This window comes from Salvelinus fontinalis, chromosome 40 (genome assembly GCF_029448725.1).
Source record: "Salvelinus fontinalis isolate EN_2023a chromosome 40, ASM2944872v1, whole genome shotgun sequence".
Lineage (NCBI taxonomy): Eukaryota > Metazoa > Chordata > Actinopteri > Salmoniformes > Salmonidae > Salvelinus > Salvelinus fontinalis.
The window spans coordinates 24,912,243-24,937,123 of NC_074704.1; the positions used below are offsets into that span (position 1 = coordinate 24,912,243).

A 24,881-nucleotide genomic window follows, 5' to 3' on the forward strand; every position below is an offset into this window, starting at 1 on the left:
TCGAAAGCCAGACCCATCGAACATGACCTTGTATACCTTTCCTTTCCCTGTTACAATGTCAAAGAGGTATCCAGAGCGGTGTTCATCCATGTAACATATTGCAGCAGCAGGGTTGAAGTTTTCACTTTGCATACTCTTTAGACTGTTTAACAAGGCAGTGTGCTCACATGACCCTGGGGACCTACCATTTGGCGACTGCCCAAGAGACAGTCCCCACCATGCACTCTTTAGTAACTGTATCATAGTATGCATCTCTTCCACTACACGTATGCAAGTCCCCTTGCTTTGACCACCAGGTATGGCTCTAGGTCTAGCCATCAGGTTACCCTCCTGGGTAATTTGCAATCATGTCTTCTATAATTTTTGCTGGTTGACTGTATTCCCACTGTAGGAAGTCGGTGCATTTGTAACGGCCTCCAGTGACATATATGGCGAATGAGATAATGCCACAATCCCCTGTCTTCATCATACATGAACACACTCCTCCGGGTTCCGCTCCACGGTAGTCCGCTATGGCAAAAGCTCCCACCTTCACCTCGGGTCTATTGAGAAAAGATATCATTTGTTCCTCAGATACGGAACCCCACCAGTGGTCACCCAGTGACTCTACAAATGAAAGCCATGATCTGTCCAATAGAGGCCAGTTTCCATAGGTCACTTCCATCCCAGTCATTTCGAATACACACTTGATATTTCTTCCCCAGTGCTGCGACAGGCAAACTGTTTTAATATCCTAAGAACAGACCTTGCTATTTAACTGCCTCCCTGTAATACTCGGTTGGGTAAACACAGAGAGTTGGACAGCACAGATAAGGTTGGATGAGTGCCCAGGGCTAGATAAACAAGTAGAGCCGTTGCCCAGGTGACGAGAAGATAAACAGACAAGGTTGGAGAAAGTAAGCCTGTGTGGACACAACAGCCACCTAACGATGAGTGGTAGATGAGTTCCGAAACACCATAGGTTGGATATATGGATAATATGTGGATATAGAGACAAACACAGCAAAGGTTGAATTAACAAGCCACGGATGAATAACCAATGCATTGTGACACGAATGGACCCTTGTTGGACAGCACAGAAACAGTTGGACGAGTGCCCAAGGGCTGGATAAACAAGTAGAGTCTTGCCCAGGTGGTGGGGAGATACACAAGACAGGGCTGGAGAAAGTAAGCCTCTGTGGATACAACAGCCACTTTATGATGAGTGGTAGATGAGTAGCTAAACACCCTAGCTTGGATGAATGGATAATGTGTGGATTTAGAGACAAGGTTGGATGCACTCAAGTGGTTGAGTAACAGGCCAAGGATGAATAACCAAGGCATTGTGGCATGACTGGAGCCTTTTTGGATAGCACAGACACGGTTGGATGAAGCAGTACCGGGTGGATAGCCCAGCTATAATGACTTTGTGAAACATGTGTAGTTGCAACGGTACTGCTCTTTGTAATGTATGTGAATAAAAAGAACAAGGCTCTGACATGACTGGTGATACACTTTATTGATTGCATGTCAAAAGAATGATATGTAATGTATATTACAATGACACATATACTGTCACAAATATTAATTGAGATGTACAGTAACACAATGGTCATGGCCTATACCTCTGGTCATAGGGGCTAGTCTGTATGGGACGTTTGAGACTGGGTAGGCCTCCACTTGTCTCCACTGGTCCCCTCCTTCTCCCTCCTGTTACATCCATCTTGCTCATGCACAGGTCCCGTGTTGTAGAAAGGGGTCTTGGTACAAAGGAAACCTTTACAACCGTTGTCATATGGTCCAGCAAACTTGTCATTGAGTTAAAGTGTATATCTGAATCAAGCACAAACCCAGACTTATCAAACGTGACCTTGTATGGTTGTCCTTTTGATGTTACAATTTCGAAGAGGTATCCATATTCCTCTTCATTCATATAACAGATCGCTGCAGCTGGCTTGGGGTATTCATCTTCCATCTTTTTTTAGGTCCTGTATAACTTCAATGTGATTTGATGACCTTGGGGAACTGCCCGTCGAATGTCCCCACCATGCACCCTCTAGTAGCTGTATCATTTCACGCATCCCTTCCACTACACATTTGCCAGACCAATTGTTCTGTTCATCAGGTATGTCTCTTGGTCTAGCCATCAAGTAACCGCTTGGGACTGCTTTAAGCACATCGGTTATTAGCTCAACAGGGTCACCTCTGTCCCAGTCTAGGAACTCAGTGCATTTGTAATAGCCTTGGGTGACGTGTATATCAAATGGGATGAGAGTATTGTCAGTGCTCTTCACCATACAGGAACACACTCCTCCCTGCATGTCACCAAAGTAGGCCGTGATGGCAATAGCTCCTACAGTAACTTCGGGTCTATTTAGGGATGACATTAGCTGCTCTTTAGAGACGGAGCCCCACCACCTCTCACCCAGCCATTCTACCAGTGGAAGCCAGGATCTGTTCAATAGAGGCCAGTTGCCATATTTCCTTTGCTTAGCGACACGGAGTGAGTCAAATTGTCTTCTCCCCATATAGGCCATCTTCCAACCACTTACCTATTTTGCTATATGTATCTAATTGGTATCATAGTTCTTGTGATTCAGCCATTGTAAGTAGTAGGAAAAGTGGAACCATATCCCAAAGCCGCACACTCTCACCAACCCCAGGAAAGGGCCTTATGTTTTCTAACTGTTGTTGCTAGAGACGTGGCTAGTTGCTCATCATGATTATGATCACATGCAGCCTTACGAACAGCTTTCACCTCTGTACAACCACACCTAACCCGTAACTTAACCCACTCATGAAAAGGTGTTTAACTGTGACACCTACTGCAACTGTCGCATTTAACAGCTAATCATGGACCTATATCTCCTTACCTCAGGCAATTGTGCATTTCCGACCTCTGATCATGTGGAGAGTGGTATAGAAACTGACAATAGCGAGCTGAGGCTGGTAAGATAGACGCATGTTATATCATACTCTATAGACACCTCTTTCATAGACCATGCTCATCATAGGCATTTAGCTTGTACTGATTCTAACACCCGTCTCTATTCCACAGGTATCTACCATAATCCTGACCCGTTCTGTAGGTACTCGGTTTGATGTCCTTTCATTCACTGTTGTAAAGTATACCACGTATAAGTGATACATTTCCCATGTCTTTAATACACATTCAGGAGAGTGATTACATACTATCGTCTGACAATGAGGGACCTAGGAAGCTTGTCTTGTAACAAGCTCCTCCACTGTTTCCCCCAGAAGTCGTCAACCGGCCTCAACCTCACCTAGCTTTACCTCCTCTTCCCCAGTTGAACAATGCAGAAGATGAAATGGTAGATATGGTAGTGTATACTGTGATGACACTTTTGCTTGTGTGTATGACTTGTTGGTAATGTGGTTATGTCTCTTTCGCTCAAGTATATGGCCGATGATGAGGATGGAGCTGATGAGGATGGAGATGATGAGGATGGAGCTGATGAGGATGGAGATGACTAGGTTGCAATGTGTTGAGACTTAACTACACTGAACCCATTTTATTCATTTTTGAGCTGCCACTATGTCCTACTTTTGGTATGGATGTATGTAAATGTTATGTACTCTGTAAATAAATGTGACCTGGTATTCTTGCTCAGGATATTATTGTCTTTATTCACAGAAGGATATGGACATTGAATAATACACCACAAGCACTTTGTAATGGCACATTTACCAAGCGATATGACAGTGATTACATATGCTCTCCACCTATATCTTTCCTACTCTAGACAGTGTGTCTGGCATCTGTGACACCTGGGTGACGTTCCAGGCCTTCATCCCCAAAGATGTGGTTCTTTGGTCGGGCTACAAAGGTTGCATCTTCAAGGCAGCAGATGCGGGAAAGAATAGATGTGATATCTGGAAAGTGTGCACCTGTCCCAATCGTAAACCCCAAGTTATCAAACGTCACCTTGAATCTCTTCCCCTTGGCAGTTACAATATCAAACAGGTATCCCAAACTGTTCTCATTCATATAATGGATTGCGGCAGCTGGGTTGGTGTGCTTGTTTGTCCTCATTCGTAGAAGCTCTATCACTTTACCATGTGGTGGGGACATTTCCAAACTGAGGAATGCAGCTCCCCACCATGAGCCTTTTATCAGCTTTACAATATAACGCAGCTCGTCCACTATTGTGTCATAGCAAAGTATTTGGGGTTATGAGCCATCCACCTGGGTCTACGTAGCAAGTGTCCTTCTCCCAGTTTACGCACCAGAACTTTCATAATGTCAATAGGAGTTGAAAATAGACCTTGTACCATATCGGTACAGATGTACCTGCCTCGACTAATAACAACAGTAAAGGTCATGACTGAATCCTGTGTCTTCACCTTAATCGAACACAGTCCTCCTTGCATGCCACCGAAGTGTGCTGCGACGACAATGTCCCCTTTGTGACTGTTAGCTGTATCCATGAATGTGATAATCTGCTCTTTAGAGACTGATCCCCACCAGCGCTCCCCCAGCCATTCTAGGAAGGAATGCCATGATGTGTTCAGTATAGACCAACTAAGCATGCTTTCCATCGAATGTTGCCTTCTCGAATCTTCCACAGCTGGAATCGAGTCGTGACCATCTTCACAGTAAACCTGTACCTCGCCACCCTCTTCGCTGTAGCCTTCGTTGCTGTCCACCACCTCGCCATCGTCAACCTCTTCATCGTACACGTCTTCACAGTCCACCACCTCGTCGTCGTAAACCTCTTCATCGTACACGTCGTCACAGTCCACCACCTCGTCATCATCGACTTCTTCACATTCCACGACAGCGCCGGTGTCAACCTCTTCACCATAGACCTCTTCACAGTAGACCACCTCTTCGTCGTCAACCTGTTCACAGTAGAGCTGTTCACTGTCGACGTCTTGGGTGTGGACCTCGTAGTCTGACTCCTCGGAATCGTAAATGTCGTAGTCCACAAGACTATCGGTTGAACGGGGACTGGTTTCAGCCTCCTGGTCTCTGGTATCCTCCATGTCAGCACCGGGAGTATCTCGGTTATGGGTGTAGTCCTCTTGACAATTGTCCTGATAATCATCACACATCCAATCCTCGTAGTCACCTGCGATGGCCGCTCCCGAACTGCTTTCGGAATCAGATGATTTGGAGCCTGAGGACCTAACTGCTTGTGGTATATGGCTGTTCCCAATCTCATAACCCTGGCAGTAACCGTAACAAGACTGAGTCTGAGGCCTCTTGACACAAACGACTGTCTCGTAATGGTTCCGACTATTCTCCAAATATATGCCCTGCTTAGACACCTCTAAACCATTAGATCTGTATTCAATCCAACGGTTGGTATAGTATGTATATATGCTTACACCCAACATGTCTGCAGCGGCTTGAATCTCCACTTCGGTCGCCCAACTACCTAAACAATTCATGTTGGACTCCGTAATGTACTCTGACACTGAACGGTAACACACTCTCAGGATGGTCCTATACGTATGTTGTTTGCTCTGTAGCTGCTGCACCACCCACCACATTTCGAATTGGCTCATGGTACTCCTCTGTACCACATAGTGCTTCACTGACCGCTCTGAAGAAACAATTTCCGTCACCTTTTATTTTCACATTCTTACACGGAGCACCTAACACACCAGACGCAGTATGACTGAAGACCTAGACCTCTTCTTGCACTGCACCTTCAGCCTAGTGCACAGCAACTGGGCATCTTCAACTGTAACAGGGTTGAACTGCAGCTCTCTGCATGTGCTGCCACTAACAAAGTCAATGTCTGAGTCGTCGCTACTGTCATTGTCCTTTGCTGTATTACAATATCTGAGTGTGTAGAAAGACTCTGATTTCCTATGTGCCATTATACACTCTGTTCTGCTTCTTGAGAGACATCAGTATAGTCATTAATATATCGCTTTGGCCCCTATTGTCAAAGACCCACAGTTCTGCAGACTGAGTCATGATAGGGCGGGCCTAAGGAAAGCGTCATCAATCGCACAGAGCTTGACAGAAGCCACAGGAGCCTATAAGGCTTCCATGCTTGCTGACTGAGTCATGATAGGGCGGACCTAAGGAAAGCGTCATCAAACACACAGAGCTTGACAGAAGCCACAGGAGCCTATAAGGCTTCCATGCTTGCTGACTGAGTCATGATAGGGCGGACCTAAGGAAAGCGTCATCAAACACACAGAGCTTGACAGAAGCCACAGGAGCCTATAAGGCTTCCAGGCTTGCTCACTGTGAGGGCTTGGGTAGCCATGTTATAGTTTATAATGCTGTTGAATGCAAGTAAAAAATAAAGTATGCTCAGAGAAGCAACTGTCAAGTGTTACCACTGTACTTTATTGATAAAAGAGGTCCACATCACCATAGTACCAAATTAATACAATATAACATTTAAACTGTTAGGATAATTACATCTCCCCCATACTTTCTCGGAGCAGTGTCAGATTCAGTGACACCGATGACAAGTCCATCATCCTCACACCTTCAGTCTTCAGTACACTGAGACCCAGGGAATGTAGTCTGGCACCAGTGTTCACGTTGTATCCGGTACAGTCCACAGGACAGGCTGCGTAGTAAGGCCGATCTACCACGGCTGTTCCGGGACCATCCATGTCTCTTCCAGATGCACAGTTCACCAAGATCTGTACACCTGCCTTGTATTGTGATCCACTGGGTATTAGAGACTGAGTAGACGTTGTCTTCCAGTTAAACACCACAGAGAACACTGAGACGTCAGGCTTTCCTTTTCCGTAGTAGCGCACTAGAGTGATAGGCAGACATTTACCATCAAGTTTATACACTTGGTATGGTTTCATCAATGTCACCCGGTAAGTAACGTTCCAGGTGTCAAATTGCCTACAAATGTTCCTGTAGCAATAACCTTTCTCTACTCCAATGAGGTCAGGCATAGAGTGGTCATCCGAACCACCTTGGATAGAGCGGGCCACTCTAGATCTCCCTTGTAATCCGGGTCTGTCAACCTCAGGGCCTCCGTTCACAAACTCAGGGCCTTCGTTCACAACCCCATTTTCTCCGTCAAACTCAGATCCCCAATCCATACCACGATATTCTCCGTCAAGGTCAAGTCCCCCATCCACACCCAGGTAGTCTTCTTCAAGCACAGGTCCATCACTGATTACACTGTGCTTTTCGTACAGATGCATACATAGAGACAAGTGGATTGTTGCAACGAAGATGAACAGGTTACCCATAATAGTCCTACTTGTTATAGCTGATACCTCTTCCCCAGTGTTGATAAATGTAAACTCTTGTAACAACCCAAACTGACTTATAAGTACTTCCCTGTATTAGTACGTTGGCTAGAGGTCCCGTGTGGCTCAGTTGGTAGAGCATGGCGCTTGCAACGCCGGGGTTGTGGGTTCGATTCCCACGGGGGGCCAGTACAAAAAAAAGTATGAATGTATGTACTTGTAAGTCGCTCTGGATAAGAGCGTCTGCTAAATGACTAAAATGTAAATGTAAAAATGTAGAACATCAAGTGTTGGATAACTGATACGTGGTTTGCTACACTGCTGAAAGCTGGATCTATTGTCACATCCTCAACATTCCACAGACAGGATACAACATATAGTTTTGGATAACTGAGAGGTTGTGGTGGACACTCACAGATTCAACATTCCTGGCAAGGGCCCTGTGTGCGAAGTGACAGGCTGTCCCCCTGTACTGCCCTTGGGCCCCGTGTGAGTTTGGGTATTGATTCTAAAAACGCCCCCCCCTCCTACACTACCTTCCCTTGGTTGTGGATATTGTGCCTTTTGGGTATGGTTGTTGTTACTTAAAACAAGTCAAAATGAGGCTCAGTAGTGTGTGTGGCCTCCACGTGCCTGTATGACCTCCCTACAACGCCTGGGCATGCTCCTGATGAGGTGGCGGATGGTCTCCTGAGGGATCTCCTCCCAGACCTGGACTAAAGCATCCGCCAACTCCTAGACAGTCTGTGGTGGATGGAGCGAGACATGATGTCCCAGATGTGCTCAATTGGATTCAGGTCTGGGGAACGGGCGGGCCAGTCCATAGCATCAATGCCTTCCTCTTGCAGGAACTGCTGACACACTCCAGCCACATGAGGTCTAGCATTGTCTTGCGTTAGGAGGAACCCAGGGCCAACCGCACCAGCATATGGTCTCACAAGGGGTCTGAGGATCTCATCTCGGTACCTAATGGCAGTCAGGCTACCTCTGGCGAGCATATGGAGGGCTGTGCGGCCCCCCAAAGAAATGCCACCCCACACCATGACTGACCCACCGCCAAACCGGTCATGCTGGAGGATGTTGCAGGCAGCAGAACGTTCTCCACGGCGTCTCCAGACTCTGTCACGTCTGTCACATGTGCTCAGTGTGAACCTGCTTTCATCTGTGAAGAGCACAGGGCGCCGGTGGCGAATTTGCCAATCTTGGTGTTCTCTGGCAAATGCCCAACGTTCTACACGGTGTTGGGCTGTAAGCACCTGTGGACGTCGGGCCCTCATACCACCCTCATAGAGTCTGTTTCTGACCGTTTGAGCAGACACATGCACATTTGTGGCCTGCTGGAGGTCATTTTGCAGGGCTCTGGCAGTCATCCTCCTGCTCCTCCTTGCACAAAGGCGGAGGTAGCGGTCCTGCTGCTGGGTTGTTGCCCTCCTACGGCCTCCTCCACGTCTCCTGATGTACTGGCCTGTCTCCTGGTAGCGCCTCCACGCTCTGGACACTACGCTGACAGACACAGCAAACCTTCTTGCCACAGCTCGCATTGATGTGCCATCCTGGATGAGCTGCACTACCTGAGCCACTTGTGTGGGTTGTAGACTCCGTCTCATGCTACCACTAGAGTGAAAGCACCGCCAGCATTCAAAAGTGGCCAAAACATCAGTCAGGAAGCATAGGAATTGAGAAGTGGTCTGTGGTCACCACCTGCAGAACCACTCCTTTACTGGGGGTGTCTTGCTAATTGCCTATAATTTCCACCTGTTGTCTATTCCATTTGCACAACAGCATGTGAAATTTATTGTCAATCAGTGTTGCTTCCTAAGTGGACAGTTTGATTTCACAGAAGTGTGATTGACTTGGAGTTACATTGTGTTGTTTAAGTGTTCCCTTTATTTTTTTGAGCAGTGTATATTCATGTGTATGGGGATAATGTTCGAGTGCAACTTTGCTAGGCTAGCTCAACTATCGTTAGCTTTGTGGCGGGAGAGGGTCTATTTCAGGTGCAGACATCGTGAGTTAAAGTTTCAGCACTGTCTTTTTTTTTTCATCGGGCAAATATACTTGTATGGAGTCCAGACTGCAGCAGTAACCTTTGCCTTGCATTTGTATCCATTCCATGCAGGTATGTTGTGAAATGTGACGATTTTGTATTTCATGTTCAATATGCCTAGTTAGCTGTCGTTCATTTTGTTACTTGCCCGGGCATGTCAAAAATGGCATTGTTGCTCCATTGGTATGCTTCAGGTATAATGGTACAATAGTACACTCTATGAAATATTTTGCACTTATTAGCAAATTATTGGTGTACAACATTTAGAAAATGTAATGAGTCTTGAAAATATGAACATGTACATTTTGTACAATGTATTTTTTGTTTATACTCTTACTACGGCGTTTGCTCAGAGCGTGATGAGGAGAGGCAAATATACTTGTATGGATTCCAGACTGCAGCAGTATTTTTGTATTTGTATCCATTCCATGCAGTAATTAAAAGAGAGACAACTGGCTGAATTGTGACAAGAGCCTTATCTTACACCTACACCTTACCAGAACACAACGCAGAAATGTACCGGTGCAGAACCGGTTACACTAGCATATTTTTCAGATGAGAGTTGCGAAGATGCGCTTCGTTGTGCAGTCTGGAATCCAAAACAGCTTCTATCTCAAGGCCATCAGACTGTTAAACAGCCACCACTAACATTTAGTGGCTGCTGCCAAAATACTGACTCAACTCTAGCCACTTTAATAATGGGAATTGATGGAAATTTATGTAAAAATTTATCACTAGCCACTTTAAACAATGCCACTTAATATAATGTTTACATATCCTACATTACTCATCTCATATGTATATGTATATACTGTACTCTATACCATCTACTGCATCTTGCCTATGCCGTTCTGTACCATCACTCATTCATATATCTTTTTGTACATATTCTTTATCCCTTTACACTTGTGTGTGTATAAGGTAGTAGTTGTGGAATTGTTAGGTTAGATTACTCGTTGGTTATTACTGCATTGTCGAAACTAGAAGCACAAGCATTTCGCTACACTCGCATTAACATCTGCTAACCATGTGTATGTGACAAATAAAATTTGATTTCATTTGATTTGTGCCCTAAATGCTATTGAAAATGGGCAGGGCATTAAGATAGATGCCCATGCTTTTAATGTACCACCCAAAACCCTGAGGCGCCACCAAGACAAGTAGGCAAAAACCCCAGGCCACAGCCATTTGGGTGGGTTACCAGTCTTCACTAGCTCTTTCAAATGTGATCTGGTGAGTCATGTCCCAAAAATGTAAAGAGCCCTTTTTGGACTTACATCATGTGATGTGAAAACTTGCCTTTGACCTAGTGGAGAGGATGGGAATCCAAAACACAATCAATAAAGAAAGGCAGTTGGCAAGCATAGACTGGTTTTACAGTTTTATGAAGCTCCCAGGGTACCTGGGCAATATGCCCCTTTCCCCCAAAAATGTATTTGATTAAATAACATCTGTTGACTGTGGCCATTTATTCACCTTTATAGTTTGTTACCCTAAGCATCGCCATCATCCACCTTTGCTATTTTGTGTCAGCAATTAGACATTGATCTTAGGGGGGAGGGGGGGGGGGGGGGGGGGGGGGCATCTTACCCCATGTTACCCAGTGATTGCTAGTTAGACTATTGCAAAACTGGACAAATGATCCACTTACCACTATTGTCACTATGAATGGTAGATAGAGGGCGGGATAGACAGACTGGTATTAGTGCAGAGTGATTAGTGCTTTCTAAGGTCGTTGTGGTGTCTGTTAAATTATTCAAAAAGAGTCATGTTTTTTTATTACAAATTATACATTTTTTGCATTATGTGCGTTAAATGCTGTAACACAGAATAAAACAATAGAAGTCCAATGATGGTAGTGACTGCCCATTACTGCTTATCACTTACAGTTGAAGTCACAAGTTTACATACACTTAGGTTGGAGTCATTAAAACTCGTTTTTCAACCACTCCACAAATTTCTTATTAACAAACTATAGATTTGGCAAGTCGGTTAGGACATCTACTTTGTGCATGACAAGTAATTTTTTACAACAATTGTCTACAGACAGATTATTTCACTTATAATTCACTGTATCACAACTCCAGTGGGTCAGAAGTTTACATTACTGTGCCTTTAAACAGCTTGGAAATTTTCAGAAAATGATGTCAAGGCTTTAGAAGCTTCTGATAGGCTAATTGACATCATTTGAGTCAAGTGGAGGTGTACCTGTGGATGTATTTCAAGGCCTACCTTCAAACTCAGTGCGTCTTTGCTTGAAATCATGGGAAAATCAAAAGAAATCAGCCAAGACCTCAGAAAAAAATTGTAGACCTCCACAAGTCTGGTTCATCCTTGGGAGCAATTTCCAAATGCCTGAAGGTGTGGTACCTTCTGTACAAACAATAGTACACAAGTATAAACACCATGGGACCACACAGCTGTGATACCACTCAGGAAAGAGACGCGTTCTGTCTCCTAGAGATGAACGTACTTTGGTGCAAAAATTGCAAATCAATCCCAGAACAACAGCAAAGGACCTTGTGAAGATGCCGGAGGAAACAGGTACAAAAGTATCTATATCCACAGTAAAACGAGTCCTGTATCGACATGACCTGAAAGGCCGCTCAGTAAGGAAGAAGCCACTGCTCCAAAACCGCCATAAAAAAAACTGACTACGGTTTGGGGACAATGATCGTACTTGTTGGAGAAAGGTCCTCTGGTCTGGTGCACTTCACAAAACAGATGTATCATGAGGCAAGGAATTTATTTGGATATAATGAAGCAACATCTCAAGACATCAGTCAGGAAGTTAAAGCTTGGTCACAAATGGGTCTTCCAAATGGACAATGACCCTAAGCATACTTCCAAAGTTGTGACAAAATGGCTTAAGAACAACAAAGTCAAGGTATTGGAGTGGCCATCAATCCTATAGAAAATTTGTGGGCAGAACTGAAAAAGCGTGTGCGAGCAAGGAGGCCTACAAACCTGACTCGGTTACACCAGTTAAACAATTTAAAGACAATGCTACCAAATACTAATTGAGTGTATGTAAACTTCTGACCCACTGGGAATGTGATGAAAGAAATAAAAGCTGAAAAAAATCGTTCTCTCTACTGTTAATCTGACGTTTCACATTCTTAAAATAAAGTGGTGATCCTAACTGACCTAAGACAGGGAATTCTTACTAGGATTAAATGTCAGGAATTGTGAAACTGAGTTTAAATGTATTTGGCTAAGGTGTATGTAAACTTTAAAACAAGCCTTAGAAAGCTGGTTGCAATTTCAGTTGAATACACAAAAAAATATATAATTGTTTAACTCAAATATAGTAATAGATATTTTTTTTAAATACATTTTTGGAGAAAAAAATGACACATGCAGTTAACAAAAATATATGGAAATGTCTGCTCTTTCCAAAATGACAACCGTTTGCATCATTACCGCAAACACGGAGGAGGCAAGTGGAACGTGGAGAAGGTAAGGAATTTGTTTGTCGGCCCAGCATTAAAGAGCAAAATTGGCTAAATACATTTTTTATAGATATTAAAGTATACCAGTTTAATTTAAGGACCAAAAAATTCACAGCTGCGCCATAAAGGTTGCACAATAGTTGGGAGGAGATTTTCGATGTACCGATTCCATGGCACATGGTTTATGAACTGATACACAAAATGATGACAGATTCAAAGTTTTTCTATTTAAATTATTATACAAAATTCTTGCAACCAATAGAATGTTATATACAGTGGGGAGAACAAGTATTTGATACACTGCCGATTTTAATTTAATTAATGCAAATTAATTACTTAAAAATCATACAATGTGATTTTCTGGATTTTTGTTTTAGATTCCGTCTCAGTTGAAGTGTACCTATGATAAAAATTACAGACCTCTACATGCTTTGTTAGTAGGAAAACCTGCAAAATCGGCAGTGTATCAAATACTTGTTCTCCCCACTGTATGGGGGATACAACCATCCCAGCTCTGCAAATTGTGCTGCGAAAAGATAGAATCATTAGATCACTTGTTGTGGAACTGCCCATATGTAGCTTGTTTTTGGTCGCAGGTACAGGAAAGGCTGAAAAATTGCATCATTTACTTACAGCTAACTCTGCAAATAGCACTGCTGTGTGATTGGAAAAGTCAATCAATCGATCAATCATATAATAATACTCTGAGAATATAAAGGTTTTTGAAACAATACAGCGCAGTGGAAACATATGGCAGCTAGAAATTGGTTTCTTTCAAATGGTACGAAATAAAATAAAAGTATCAAGAATATGCATATCCTTGCTTCAGGTCCTGAGCTACAGGCAGTTAGATTTGGGTATATCATTTTAAGCGAAAAGGTAAAAAAAGGGTCCGATCCTTTTAAACAACTCTAAATATATTTTATATTTGAGATTCTTCAAAGTAGCCACCCTTTGCCTTGATGACAGTTTGGCACATTCTTGGCATAAAAACATTAAGCCATAGTCTCCTCCTCCTTTTAGCCCTGAAAGGGATCAGAACTCTGTAGGCTTTCGAGCTTTGCACGGAGCCTGAAAATGGCCCCCAGCTCACACAATTTATTTTTAGCTTTGTCCCAATCATCTGATCGAGATCAACTCACTCTACTGATCTGTTTTCCTTCGAGAACTATTCTGATAAGAGGAAACCTGTGTGAATCCCTATAAAGTTGCATCCTTGTTACAAGCCCTGCTGAATGATAAATGGAATGATAAATGTAAGTATTTTAACAGTGCTATGAATTGAATAGTGTTTTTTTTACCCATCAATCCTACACAGACTATTTTCTCAAGAGGGAAAATAGATGATAGTAAGCTATTCAAGAGTACTGTGACACAGCAAGCCAGGGGTTCCTGGTAACATAGCTTGTCTCCAGAAACCAGGCCTGGACTTTCTACACTGCTGGAAATTCCACTTTTACAAATTATAAACAGATGTTGATGTTGTATCAGAGAAATAAGTCAATAATACCTAATACTGTTCATTCTTGGGGTTGATAAAGTTGTTTAACATACTCTAATTCCTACATCTTTATATCACACAAGGACAAGTAAAATGGCTTAAGAACAACAAAGTCAAGGTATTGGAGTGGCCATCAATCCTATAGAAAATTTGTGGGCAGAACTGAAAAAGCGTGTGCGGGCAAGGAGGCCTACAAACCTCCCTCAGTTACACAAGTTAAACAATTTAAAGACAATGCTACCAAATACTAATTGAGTGTATGTAAACTTCTGACCCACTGGGAATGTGATGAAAGAAATAAAAGCTGAAAAAAATCATTCTCTCTACTGTTAATCTGACGTTTCACATTCTTAAAATAAAGTGGTGATCCTAACTGACCTAAGACAGGGAATTGTTACTAGGATTAAATGTCAGGAATTGTGAAAAACTGAGTTTAAATGTATTTGGCTAAGGTGTATGTAAACTTCCGACTTCAACTGTATTAATTAACATGACTTTAAATAATTGTTTTATTTTATTACTTTATTATTTCATTACAAGTCATCTCATCTCTGTAGAGCTGCTGCCTATGTTGTCTGACATAATCACTATTTAAGTAGTGATTTCAAAGTAAATAAGGCATACTTTTATGACTGCTTAACACCAATTATCAGTCACTTAGTTCATGCATGTCTAAATCATGTCTAATCAATCGATTTTACCACAGGTGTTTTCCAATCAACTTGTAGAAGCATCTCAGAATGGTCAATGGAAAAAAGTTGCACCTGATCTCAATTTTGAGTCTCATAGCAAAGGGTCTGAATACTTATGTAAATGAGGTATTTCAGTTTTTAAATGTTTATACATATACAAACATTTCTAAAACACTGTTTTCGCTTTGTCATTATGGGAAGTCCAGTCAAATATCTTTGGGTATACACTCCCAAAAGCAGATCAAAAGGTTGGACAATGCTGCTATTGTGCAAGAGAGGGGTGAGGGCTTCCAGAAATCAAAACATACACATTTACTGGAAACAGTGCTAATGACGCAATCCTTCACCACTCCTCTCCTCTTATAAACCCTCCACCTCACCTCACAAAAGAAACGTCTCTTTAGGTCTCTCTTTCTCGTTTGCACTAGAAGCTTTGATACTTTTTTTTAACACGAGGCTAAATAAGTAGCCAAATTCGCTTGCCATGGATCAACCACCATCGTACCAGCCAGAGTTTGTCCCAATGAAAGGAAATAAGTACATGCGTCTTGAAGACACTCACGGAGCGCCCAAGTTCCAACATACCGTCGTCTTGGGACAGCCACAGCCCGTTGTACCGCAGCCCAGGGATCACATTATCTGGTCACTTTGCAGCCTCGTGTACTGCAACCCATTCTGTCTCGGAATGTTAGCGGTGTATTTCTCCATAAAGGTGAGTTGGAATTCTCCTTATATAGCTTTTTATAGCAATGTCTGGTGTTGGTGCTTGCATTGTATGGATTTTGAAGTTGAGCAAGTTATTATATAGGCGACCAACTTTGAACTATGGAAGGAAGACAGCATAACAATTATCTACATTTGCGTTTCGCTCTCGTGTTATCACACTGTTATAAAAATGTGTAGCCTATACTTCATCTATATGCTCCATAGATCTTTACTCCAAAATAATTGTTTTAAGGAGTATTAAACCACTAAGAGTGTAATACATTACTGAGATCATCCCATTAGTGTGAAATGTCATGTTGTGTGCATGTTGTTAACTAATATGCATCGCTACATAAACACAATCAGCAACACATGAATAATTCTATAATATAAATTATTCTACATTTTGTCTTCCAGTCCAGGGATAGGAAGATGGTTGGAGACTTGGAGGGAGCAAGAAAACACGGGAAGACTGCACGCTGCTTTAATACTGTGACCCTGACCCTGTCAATCCTCGGGCTGCTCTTCCTCTTCATCACCTATGGTATCATCATCTACCAAGTTGCACACTGAGTAGCTCCAGTCTTTGCTTTTGTAAAAAGTGTTCATTTGGAAGTCTTGGCATGTGTTATACACCTCTAGGATTGTGTCCTGATACATTTCAGCTCATCTCTTTAACACACACACACCACAGAAGTTCCTTCAGCACTGTGTACCAGATCTTATTTGCTCTTTGCTCTTTAGTTTTGTGTTTTAAGGATGCAAGATGATTCTTTTGAAGTTCCATTCAAATGTAATTTTTTTATAAATAAAATTTAAAAAAATTGTAAATGCGTTACATTTCAGTTTTTATAGCTGTTAATGAATGTTAATGATTCTGTGAGACTTGTCCCATATAGACATCCACTCACTTAACAAGAAAACAGTCTGTGTAGGTTTGATGGGTAAAAAAAACACTATTCAATTCATAGCACTGTTAAAATACTTACATTTATCATTCCATTTATCATTCAGCAGGGCTTGTAACAAGGATGCAACTTTATAGGGATTCACACAGGTTTCCTCTTATCAGAATAGTTCTCGAAGGAAAACAGATCAGTAGAGTGAGTTGATCTCGATCAGATGATTGGGACAAAGCTAAAAATAAATAGTGTGAGCTGGGGGCCATTTTCAGGCTCCGTGCAAAGCTCGAAAGCCTACAGAGTTCTGATCCCTTTCAGGGCTAAAAGGAGGAGGAGACTATGGCTTAATGTTTTTATTCCAACAGTGTGCCAAGTTGTCATCAAGGCAAAGGGTGGCTACTTTGAAGAATCTCAAATATAAAATATATTTAGAGTTGTTTAAAAGGATCGGACCCTTTTTTTACCTTTTCGCTTAAAATGATATACCCAAATCTAACTGCCTGTAGCTCAGGACCTGAAGCAAGGATATGCATATTCTTGATACTTTTATTTTATTTCGTACCATTTGATAGAAACCAATTTCTAGCTGCCATATGTTTCCACTGCGCTGTGATGTTTCAAAAACCTTTATAATCTCAGAGTATTATTATATGATTGATCGATTGATTGACTTTTCCAATCACACAGCAGTGCTATTTGCAGAGTTAGCTGCAAGTAAATGATGCAATTTTTCAGCCTTTCCTGTACCTGCGACCAAAAACAAGCTACATATGGGCAGTTCCACAACAAGTGATCTAATGATTCTATCTCTTCGCAGCACAATGTGCAGAGCTGGGATGGTTGTATCCCCCATATATAACATTCTATTGGTTGCAAGAATGTTGTATAATAATCTAAATAGAAAAACTCTACATTTTGAATCTGTCATCATTTTGTGTATCAGTTCATAAACCATGTGCCATGGAATCAGTACATCGAAAATCTCCTCCCAACTATTTTGCAACCTTTATGGCGCAGCTGTGTATTTTTTGGTCCTTAAATTAAACTGGTATACTTTATTATCTATAAAAAATGTATTTAGCCAATTTTGCTCTTTAATATGGGGCCGACAAATAAATTCCTTACCTTCTCCACGTTCCACTTGCCTCCTCCGTGTTTGCGGTAATGATGCAAACGGTTGTCATTTTGGAGAGAGCAGACATTTCCATATATTTTTGTTAACTGCATGTGTCATTTTTTTCCTCCAAAAATGTATTTTATTTTAATCAATTACTATATTTGAGTTAAACAATTATATATATTTTTTGTGTATTAAACTGAAATTGCAACCAGCTTTCTAAGGCTTGTTTTAAAAATAGCGATATTTTGGAGTTGATTTCATTTATCAAATAACCAAAAGGGATAGGTTGTAATCTTAATGAAGGGGGAAAAGTCCATTCTTCAACACGGGGTGAGCCTTTAGTGAGAGGTCCATTGTTTTAATATTCAATAACTTCTGCCCTCCAAATTCATATTCATTATGTAAATAGGCCCCTTTTAATTTTGTCTGGCTTGCCCGTTCCAAATAAAGTGGAATATGTGGAATAATTTTTAAAATCATGTCGTTAAGTGTAGGCAGGGGCCATAGGTAAATAGGTAAACTGGGACATAACTAAATAATTAATCAGGATGATTTTTCCACAAATAAACATGTCTTGTCCTTTCCATAGTAGCATTTCTATAAAAATGTAATGTAGTGAAAATTTCTTTACGGATATAAGTCGGAAATGTACATACACCTTAGCCAAATACATTTAAACTCAATTTCACAATTCCTGACATTTAATCCTAGTAAAAATTCCCTGTCTTAGGCCATGTTCGATTGCTATGTTGCGGCTTATCACTGTGTTAGGTAGCATTCCCGCTCATATCGCCTGTCTGAAGACAGGGGATTTGTTATATTTACATGAAATTGCGAACTTCTTTGTACCACAAAAGGAGATGCCTTTAATTGATGCTAATAAATCAAAAGGTAATGCTGAATGTGTGGTTTTGGTGGGTCTGGTTTAAAGCAGGCTGATCTTAACTCCAGGGTATGCAGGCTTTTGTTATAGCCCAGGACTACACCTGATTCTACTTATCGAACCCTTGATTAGTTGAGGTGTGTTACTGGGCTGGAATAAAAGCCTGCACACCCTGTTGGTCTCTAGGACCAGGATTGGGAAAAACCCTAGTGCTTTGTAAATACATAATACATTGAGCATTTTTATGGGGTTGTCATTTGTGATGCAGTTCAAACTGTGAATGATGGCGGGTCCTTTGGAGGGCCCAGCATTTCAACAAGACATTCAGTTCCATTAGAAGATTTACATATGCAAACAGACACAGGATTAGGGTTAGGGTGGTTAAGACTAAAGTAAGCATACCAGACACTCAACAGACACAGCTAAGGGTAAACACTTTGACAATGACTGATTTCAACTGTACAAAACATTCAAGCCAGGTTCACACTTAGTTCCCATCAATACATTTAACCGTATGCCTAAATTGTCTGAATAGTAAGTAGGTAGCCGCATTTCCTTCACACAGTGTAACCAGTTGATCATATTTTATAGGTAATGTGGGGGAATGAGTTGGCTTTGTTGTATATTTCCCCCACTTTGCTTTATAATGTACTTGGTTACACTGTGTCAATGAATCACAACATCTCTATTGCCATGGTACCAGACTTTATTTTCAAATATAAAACAAAAAAACTCTGTGCCTGTTTGAGCTTGGCTAGCCTAACGTAGCAGGAGTAAAAGAAGAGCTTGCCTTCCATCTGGCTTAATACACCAATAGAAATGTCCTGACCCTGTAACCCAGGTCTGTCTAGCACTCCATGCTGACTCAAGCAAACACTCATTTGAAAAGGAATGTAAGTATTTTGAACTCTGTTATACAGTGAAAGCGGCTGAGTAAATTGAATCCGGTATCAGGATAAATAAAGGCAAGGTCTGCTAATTAGCTGTAATTATTTTAATTAACTCAAGCAATAAATGGCAAATGCGATCTTCGTATATACGGGTCCTCTGTGTCACCACGCAGGGCGAAAACAGGACCTGCTGGAATGTGTACAAACAACAGTTATTATACTGTGATAGAAATTGTTCCAACCCATCCGTTGGCCTATCACAGTAGAGGCTGAGCGCGGTTTAAACTTGCTCAGCCTTTCGCAGGCACTCAGGCTGGTCCCAGCCTCTTGGTGCTCTCTGATGTCCGCATCTTGTCGTTGGGTAGATTAGATCTGTCTTGTACCGCACCCCAGTTGTTACCCTCACCCTCACCCAGTTCCTGTTATTGTACTGTTCAGTGTTTTTCCATTTCTACTAAGCCTCGAGATGTGCACACATCCCCTCCCCAAATTAACCACAGCTTTGCAGCAAGTCACACTATGTCTGCAGCAATTCACACTATGTCTGCAGCAATTCACACTATGCCTGGAGCTAGTCACACTATGCCTGGAGCTAGTCACACTATGCCTGGAGCTAGTCACACTATGCCTGGAGCTAGTCAAACTATGCCTGGAGCTAGTCACACTATGCTTGGTGCTAGTCACACTATGCTTGGTGCTAGTCACACTATGCTTGGTGCTAGTCACACTATGCTTGGTGCTAGTCACACTATGCTTGGTGCTAGTCACACTATGCTTGGAGCTAGTCACACTATGTCTGCAGCAATTCACACTATGCCTGGAGCTAGTCACACTATGCTTGGTGCTAGTCACACTATGCTTGGAGCTAGTCACACTATGTCTGCAGCAAGTCACACTATGCTTGGTGCTAGTCACACTGTCTGCAGCAAGTCACACTATGATTGGAGCTAGTCACACTATGTCTGCAGCAATTCACACTATGCTTGGTGCTAGTCACACTATGTCTGCAGCAATTCACACTATGCTTGGTGCTAGTCACACTATGTCTGCAGCAAGTCACACTATGCTTGGAGCTAGTCACACTATGTCTGCAGCAATTCACACTATGCTTGGTGCTAGTCACACTATGTCTGCAGCAAGTCACACTATGCTTGGAGCTAGTCACACTATGTATGCAGCAAGTCACACTATGCTTGGAGCTAGTCACACTATGTCTGCAGCAATTCACACTATGCTTGGAGCTAGTCACACTATGTCTGCAACAATTCACACTATGTTTCTCAATCTTGACACACATACACACACACGGCAGATGCGGCAAACAATATTCAATCTCAAACGATATGGCAGCGGGCTATAGTGCATAAACACAGATCCTCACTATCCCCCTTTTTACACTGTTAGGATTTATGTTTATGCACTATAGCCTGCTAGCATATTGTTCAAAGATGAATGTTGTTTTGTTACACAAACAATACAGATGTGTGTGTAAAGACTGACCAACATTGAGTGACAGGCCATAAAAGCTGTGGTCAATCTAGAGAGGGGAGGGGTGCATCTCTCTAGGCCAATCAGGGAGGTTAGATTACTGGACAATACCATATTAGGAACTGTTTCAGTGTAGAATCGACAGACACAAGACAGATCTAATCTACGCAACGACCAGATGCGGACATCTGAAAGAAGGGGACCAGTCTGAGTAATGGTGATAGGCTGGGCAAAGTCTCTACTGTGATAGGCCAACAGACGCGTTGGAACTACGTCATCACGGTATAAGAACAGCCGTTTACGTACTTCCTGCCAGTTCCCTGCGTGGTGATACAGTGAACCCATATATACGAAAATTGCATTTGCCATTCATTGTTTGCGTTAATTAAACATATTTACAGAAAGTTAGCAGACCTTGATTTTTATTTATCCTGATACCGGATGTGTTAAGGTTGTCGTAGTCGTTCTCCTCCTCAGACGAGGAGGAGCATGGATCGGACCAAGATGCGGAGTAGTAGGTATTCATGTTTTAATGGCAAACCAACAAACACTACAAATTAACAAAACAACAAATGTGACTAACCTGCAACAGTCCTGTGTGGCCCAAACGCTGACACAGGAAACAAACACCCACAAAACACCAGTGAAACCCTGGCTGCCTTAGTATGACTCCCAATCAGAGACAAACGATACACACCTGTCTCTGATTGAGAATCATACCAGGCCGAACACAAAAAGCCAACATAGAAATAGAAACCTAGACCAACCCACCCAACTCACGCCCTGACCAACTAAAACAAATACATAACAAAGGAAAACAGGTCAGGAACGTGACAGAACCCCCCCTTAAGGTGCGAACTCCGGGCGCACCAGCACAAAGTCTAGGGGAGGGTCTGGGTGGGCGTCTGTCCACGGTGGCGGCTCTGGCGCTGGGCGAGGTCCCCACCCCACCATAGTCACTCCCCGCTTCCGTATCCCCCTCCCAATGATCACCCTCCAACTAAACCCACCTAAATGAAGGGGCAGCATCGGGATAAGGGGCAGCACCGGGATAAGGGACGGCAGCTCCTGGCTGAGGAACTCTGGCAGGTCCTGGCTGGACGGGCTCTGGCAGGTCCTGGCTGGACGGGCTCTGGCAGGTCCTGGCTGGACGGGCTCTGGCAGGTCCTGGCTGGACGGGCTCTGGCAGGTCCTGGCTGGACGGGCTCTGGCAGGACCTGGCTGGACGGGCTCTGGCTGGTCCTGGCTGGACGGCTCTGGCTGGTCCTGGCTGGACGGCTCTGAAGGCTCGGGACAGACGGGCAGCGCTGGGCAGGCAGACAGTTCAGACCACGCTGGGCAGGCAGGCAGTTCAGACAGCGCTGGGAAGGCAGACAGGTCAGACAGCGCTGAGCAGGCAAGCAGCGCAGGCGGCGTTGGGCAGACGGCCGACTCTGACCTGCCGAGGCGCACAGTAGGCCTGGTGCGTGGTGCCGGAACTGGAGGCACTGGGCTGGAGACATGCACCACAGGGAGAGTGCGTGCAGGAGGAACAGGGCTCTGGAAACGCACTGGAAGCCTGGTGCGTGGAGTAGGCACTGGTGGTACTGAGCTGGGGTGGGAAGGTGGCGCCGGATATACCGGACCGTGAAGGAGGACACGCGCTCTTGAGCACCAAGCCTCCCCAACCTTACCAGGTTGAATGGTCCCCGTAGCCCTGCCAGTGCGGCGAGGTGGAATAACCCGCACTGGGCTATGCAGGCGAACCGGGGACACCACCTGTAAGACTGGTGCCATGTACGCCGGCCCGAGGAGACGTACTGGAGGCCAGATACGTTGGGCCGGCTTCATGACATCCGGCTCGATGCCCAACCTAGCCCTCCCAGTGCGGCAAGGTGGAATAGCCCGCACTGGGCTAAGCACGCGTACTGGGGACACCGTGCGCTTTACCGCATAACACGGTGTCTGACCAGTATGACGCCCTCTCACACCATGGTAAGCCCGGGGAGTTGGCTCAGGTAACCAACCCGGCTTCGCCACACTCCCCTTTAGCCACCCCCCCAACCCAATACATTTTTGGGTGAGCCTCTCGGGCTTCCAGCCGCTCTGCCTTGCTTTAGCCTCATAAAACATCCTCTCCGCTTTCGCTGCCTCCAGCTCCGCTTTGGGGCGGCGACACTCCACTGGCTCTGCCCAGGGTCCTTTACCGTCTAGGATCTCCTCCCAAGTCCATTCCTCTTTTCCCCATTGTTGTTGTTCCTGCCTTCCTTCTCCACTCCGCTTGATCCTGTTTTGGTGGGTGTTTCTGTTAAGGTTGTCGTAGTCGTTCTCCTCCTCAGACGAGGAGGAGCATGGATCGGACCAAGATGCGGAGTAGTAGGTATTCATGTTTTAATGGCAAACCAACAAACACTACAAATTAACAAAACAACAAACGTGACTAACCTGCAACAGTCCTGTGTGGCCCAAACGCTGACACAGGAAACAAACACCCACAAAACACCAGTGAAACCCTGGCTGCCTTAGTATGACTCCCAATCAGAGACAAACGATACACACCTGTCTCTGATTGAGAATCATACCAGGCCGAACACAAAAAGCCAACATAGAAATAGAAACCTAGACCAACCCACACAACTCACGCCCTGACCAACTAAAACAAATACATAACAAAGGAAAACAGGTCAGGAACGTGACAGGATGTGTTACACGCGGCGTTCACAACACCCTCATGTGGTGTAACCAATTATATAATCCCTGTACTGGGTTGCCTTTGAACCCAGGAACTTGAAACCAACGACCTTGGAAGAAATGGTGCACATGATCATAAAAGATAAAAAATAGAACCCAAGATAGAGTAAATGTATACAATTTTTGATTCCCCCTTTTGACACCCACATGGGTGTCATAAAAACAATAAGGAAATTAATAGTGAACACACATAGTATACAGGTAAGAAAAGTTAAACCCTCTGGTCCATCCCTCTATGCATCTTGTACCAGGTGGGCTCTTTGCCACCCGGGAACTTTTAACCTTAACCACAGGGAGGACAAACACACACCATAGTAATATGTTAATAGTATTTCATGAAAACAATAAAAGGTTTATTATTACCTCAATTTAAAAATGTATATAAAAAATATATATACACTGCTCAAAAAAATAAAGGGAACACTTAAACAACACAATGTAACTCCAAGTCAATCACACTTCTGTGAAATCAAACTGTCCAATTAGGAAGCAACACTGATTGACAATACATTTCACATGCTGTTGTGCAAATGGAATAGACCAAGTCCTTAAGTGGTATCGATTTATTGACGACATTTTTTGTATATGGGTAGGAACTGAAGAAGAATTGTCAGATTTTATGGCACTACTCAATGACATTGACCCTAATCTTAAATTCACTATTGAACGTGACACTCAACCTGTTCATTATCTCGATATGTGGATTGAGAAATCAAATGGAACCTTGTTCACAACTTTGTATAGAAAAGAAACGGACAGAAATACTCTATTATAGGGTGACAGCTTCCACCCTGAGCCATTAAAAAGAGGACTTCCAAGAAGCCAATTTTTTAGACTGCGCCGTATATGCCGCTCCACAGATGATTATCTAGAAAAAGCAGCAGAGATGCGCATGAGGTTTCTAAAAAGAGGCTATTCGTCACAATGTGTAGATGAAGCTCATAATTTGGCATTGGGAAAAACACGAGATGAACTGCTACAAAAAAGACCCGCTAAAGCTACAGAACACTCCGTAATGTTTACAACCACATATACTTTGAATTCGCGAAAAGTGGGAGATGTGGTCAAGAAACATTGGCATATTTTATCATCGGACCCAGCTTTGCCGGCTGAATTTAAATATCCACCACGTATTGTGTATAGGAGAGGTCGCAATTTACGCGATAAATTGGTTCATGCCAACTGCCAGCCACTTAAGAAAATTAGCCAAGCTCTTTTACGCCCTCTACCAAATGGTAGCTATAAATGCAGAGGATGCGCACAGTGCAACAATATGATAAGGTGTG

General features: G+C 43.2%; 1 protein-coding gene across 1 annotated transcript; it reads left to right on the forward strand.

Moving 5' to 3' along the window:
* The first annotated feature begins 15,216 nt into the window (after positions 1-15,216).
* Positions 15,217-16,413, forward strand: LOC129839447 (dispanin subfamily A member 2b-like). Its single transcript, XM_055906918.1, has 2 exons — positions 15,217-15,589; positions 16,000-16,413. Exons 1-2 carry the CDS (start codon positions 15,362-15,364, stop codon positions 16,153-16,155), a joined length of 384 nt encoding a protein of 127 aa, XP_055762893.1. The 5' UTR covers positions 15,217-15,361; the 3' UTR covers positions 16,156-16,413.
* Positions 16,414-24,881: the final 8,468 nt, after the last annotated feature.

Coding starts and splice junctions, on each gene's coding strand:
- LOC129839447 (XM_055906918.1), top strand. CDS start 15,362: ATGGATCAACCACCATCGTACCAGCCAGAGTTTGTCCCAATGAAAGGA. Junction 15,590..15,999: donor CGGTGTATTTCTCCATAAAG/GTGAGTTGGAAT, acceptor TTTGTCTTCCAG/TCCAGGGATAGGAAGATGGT.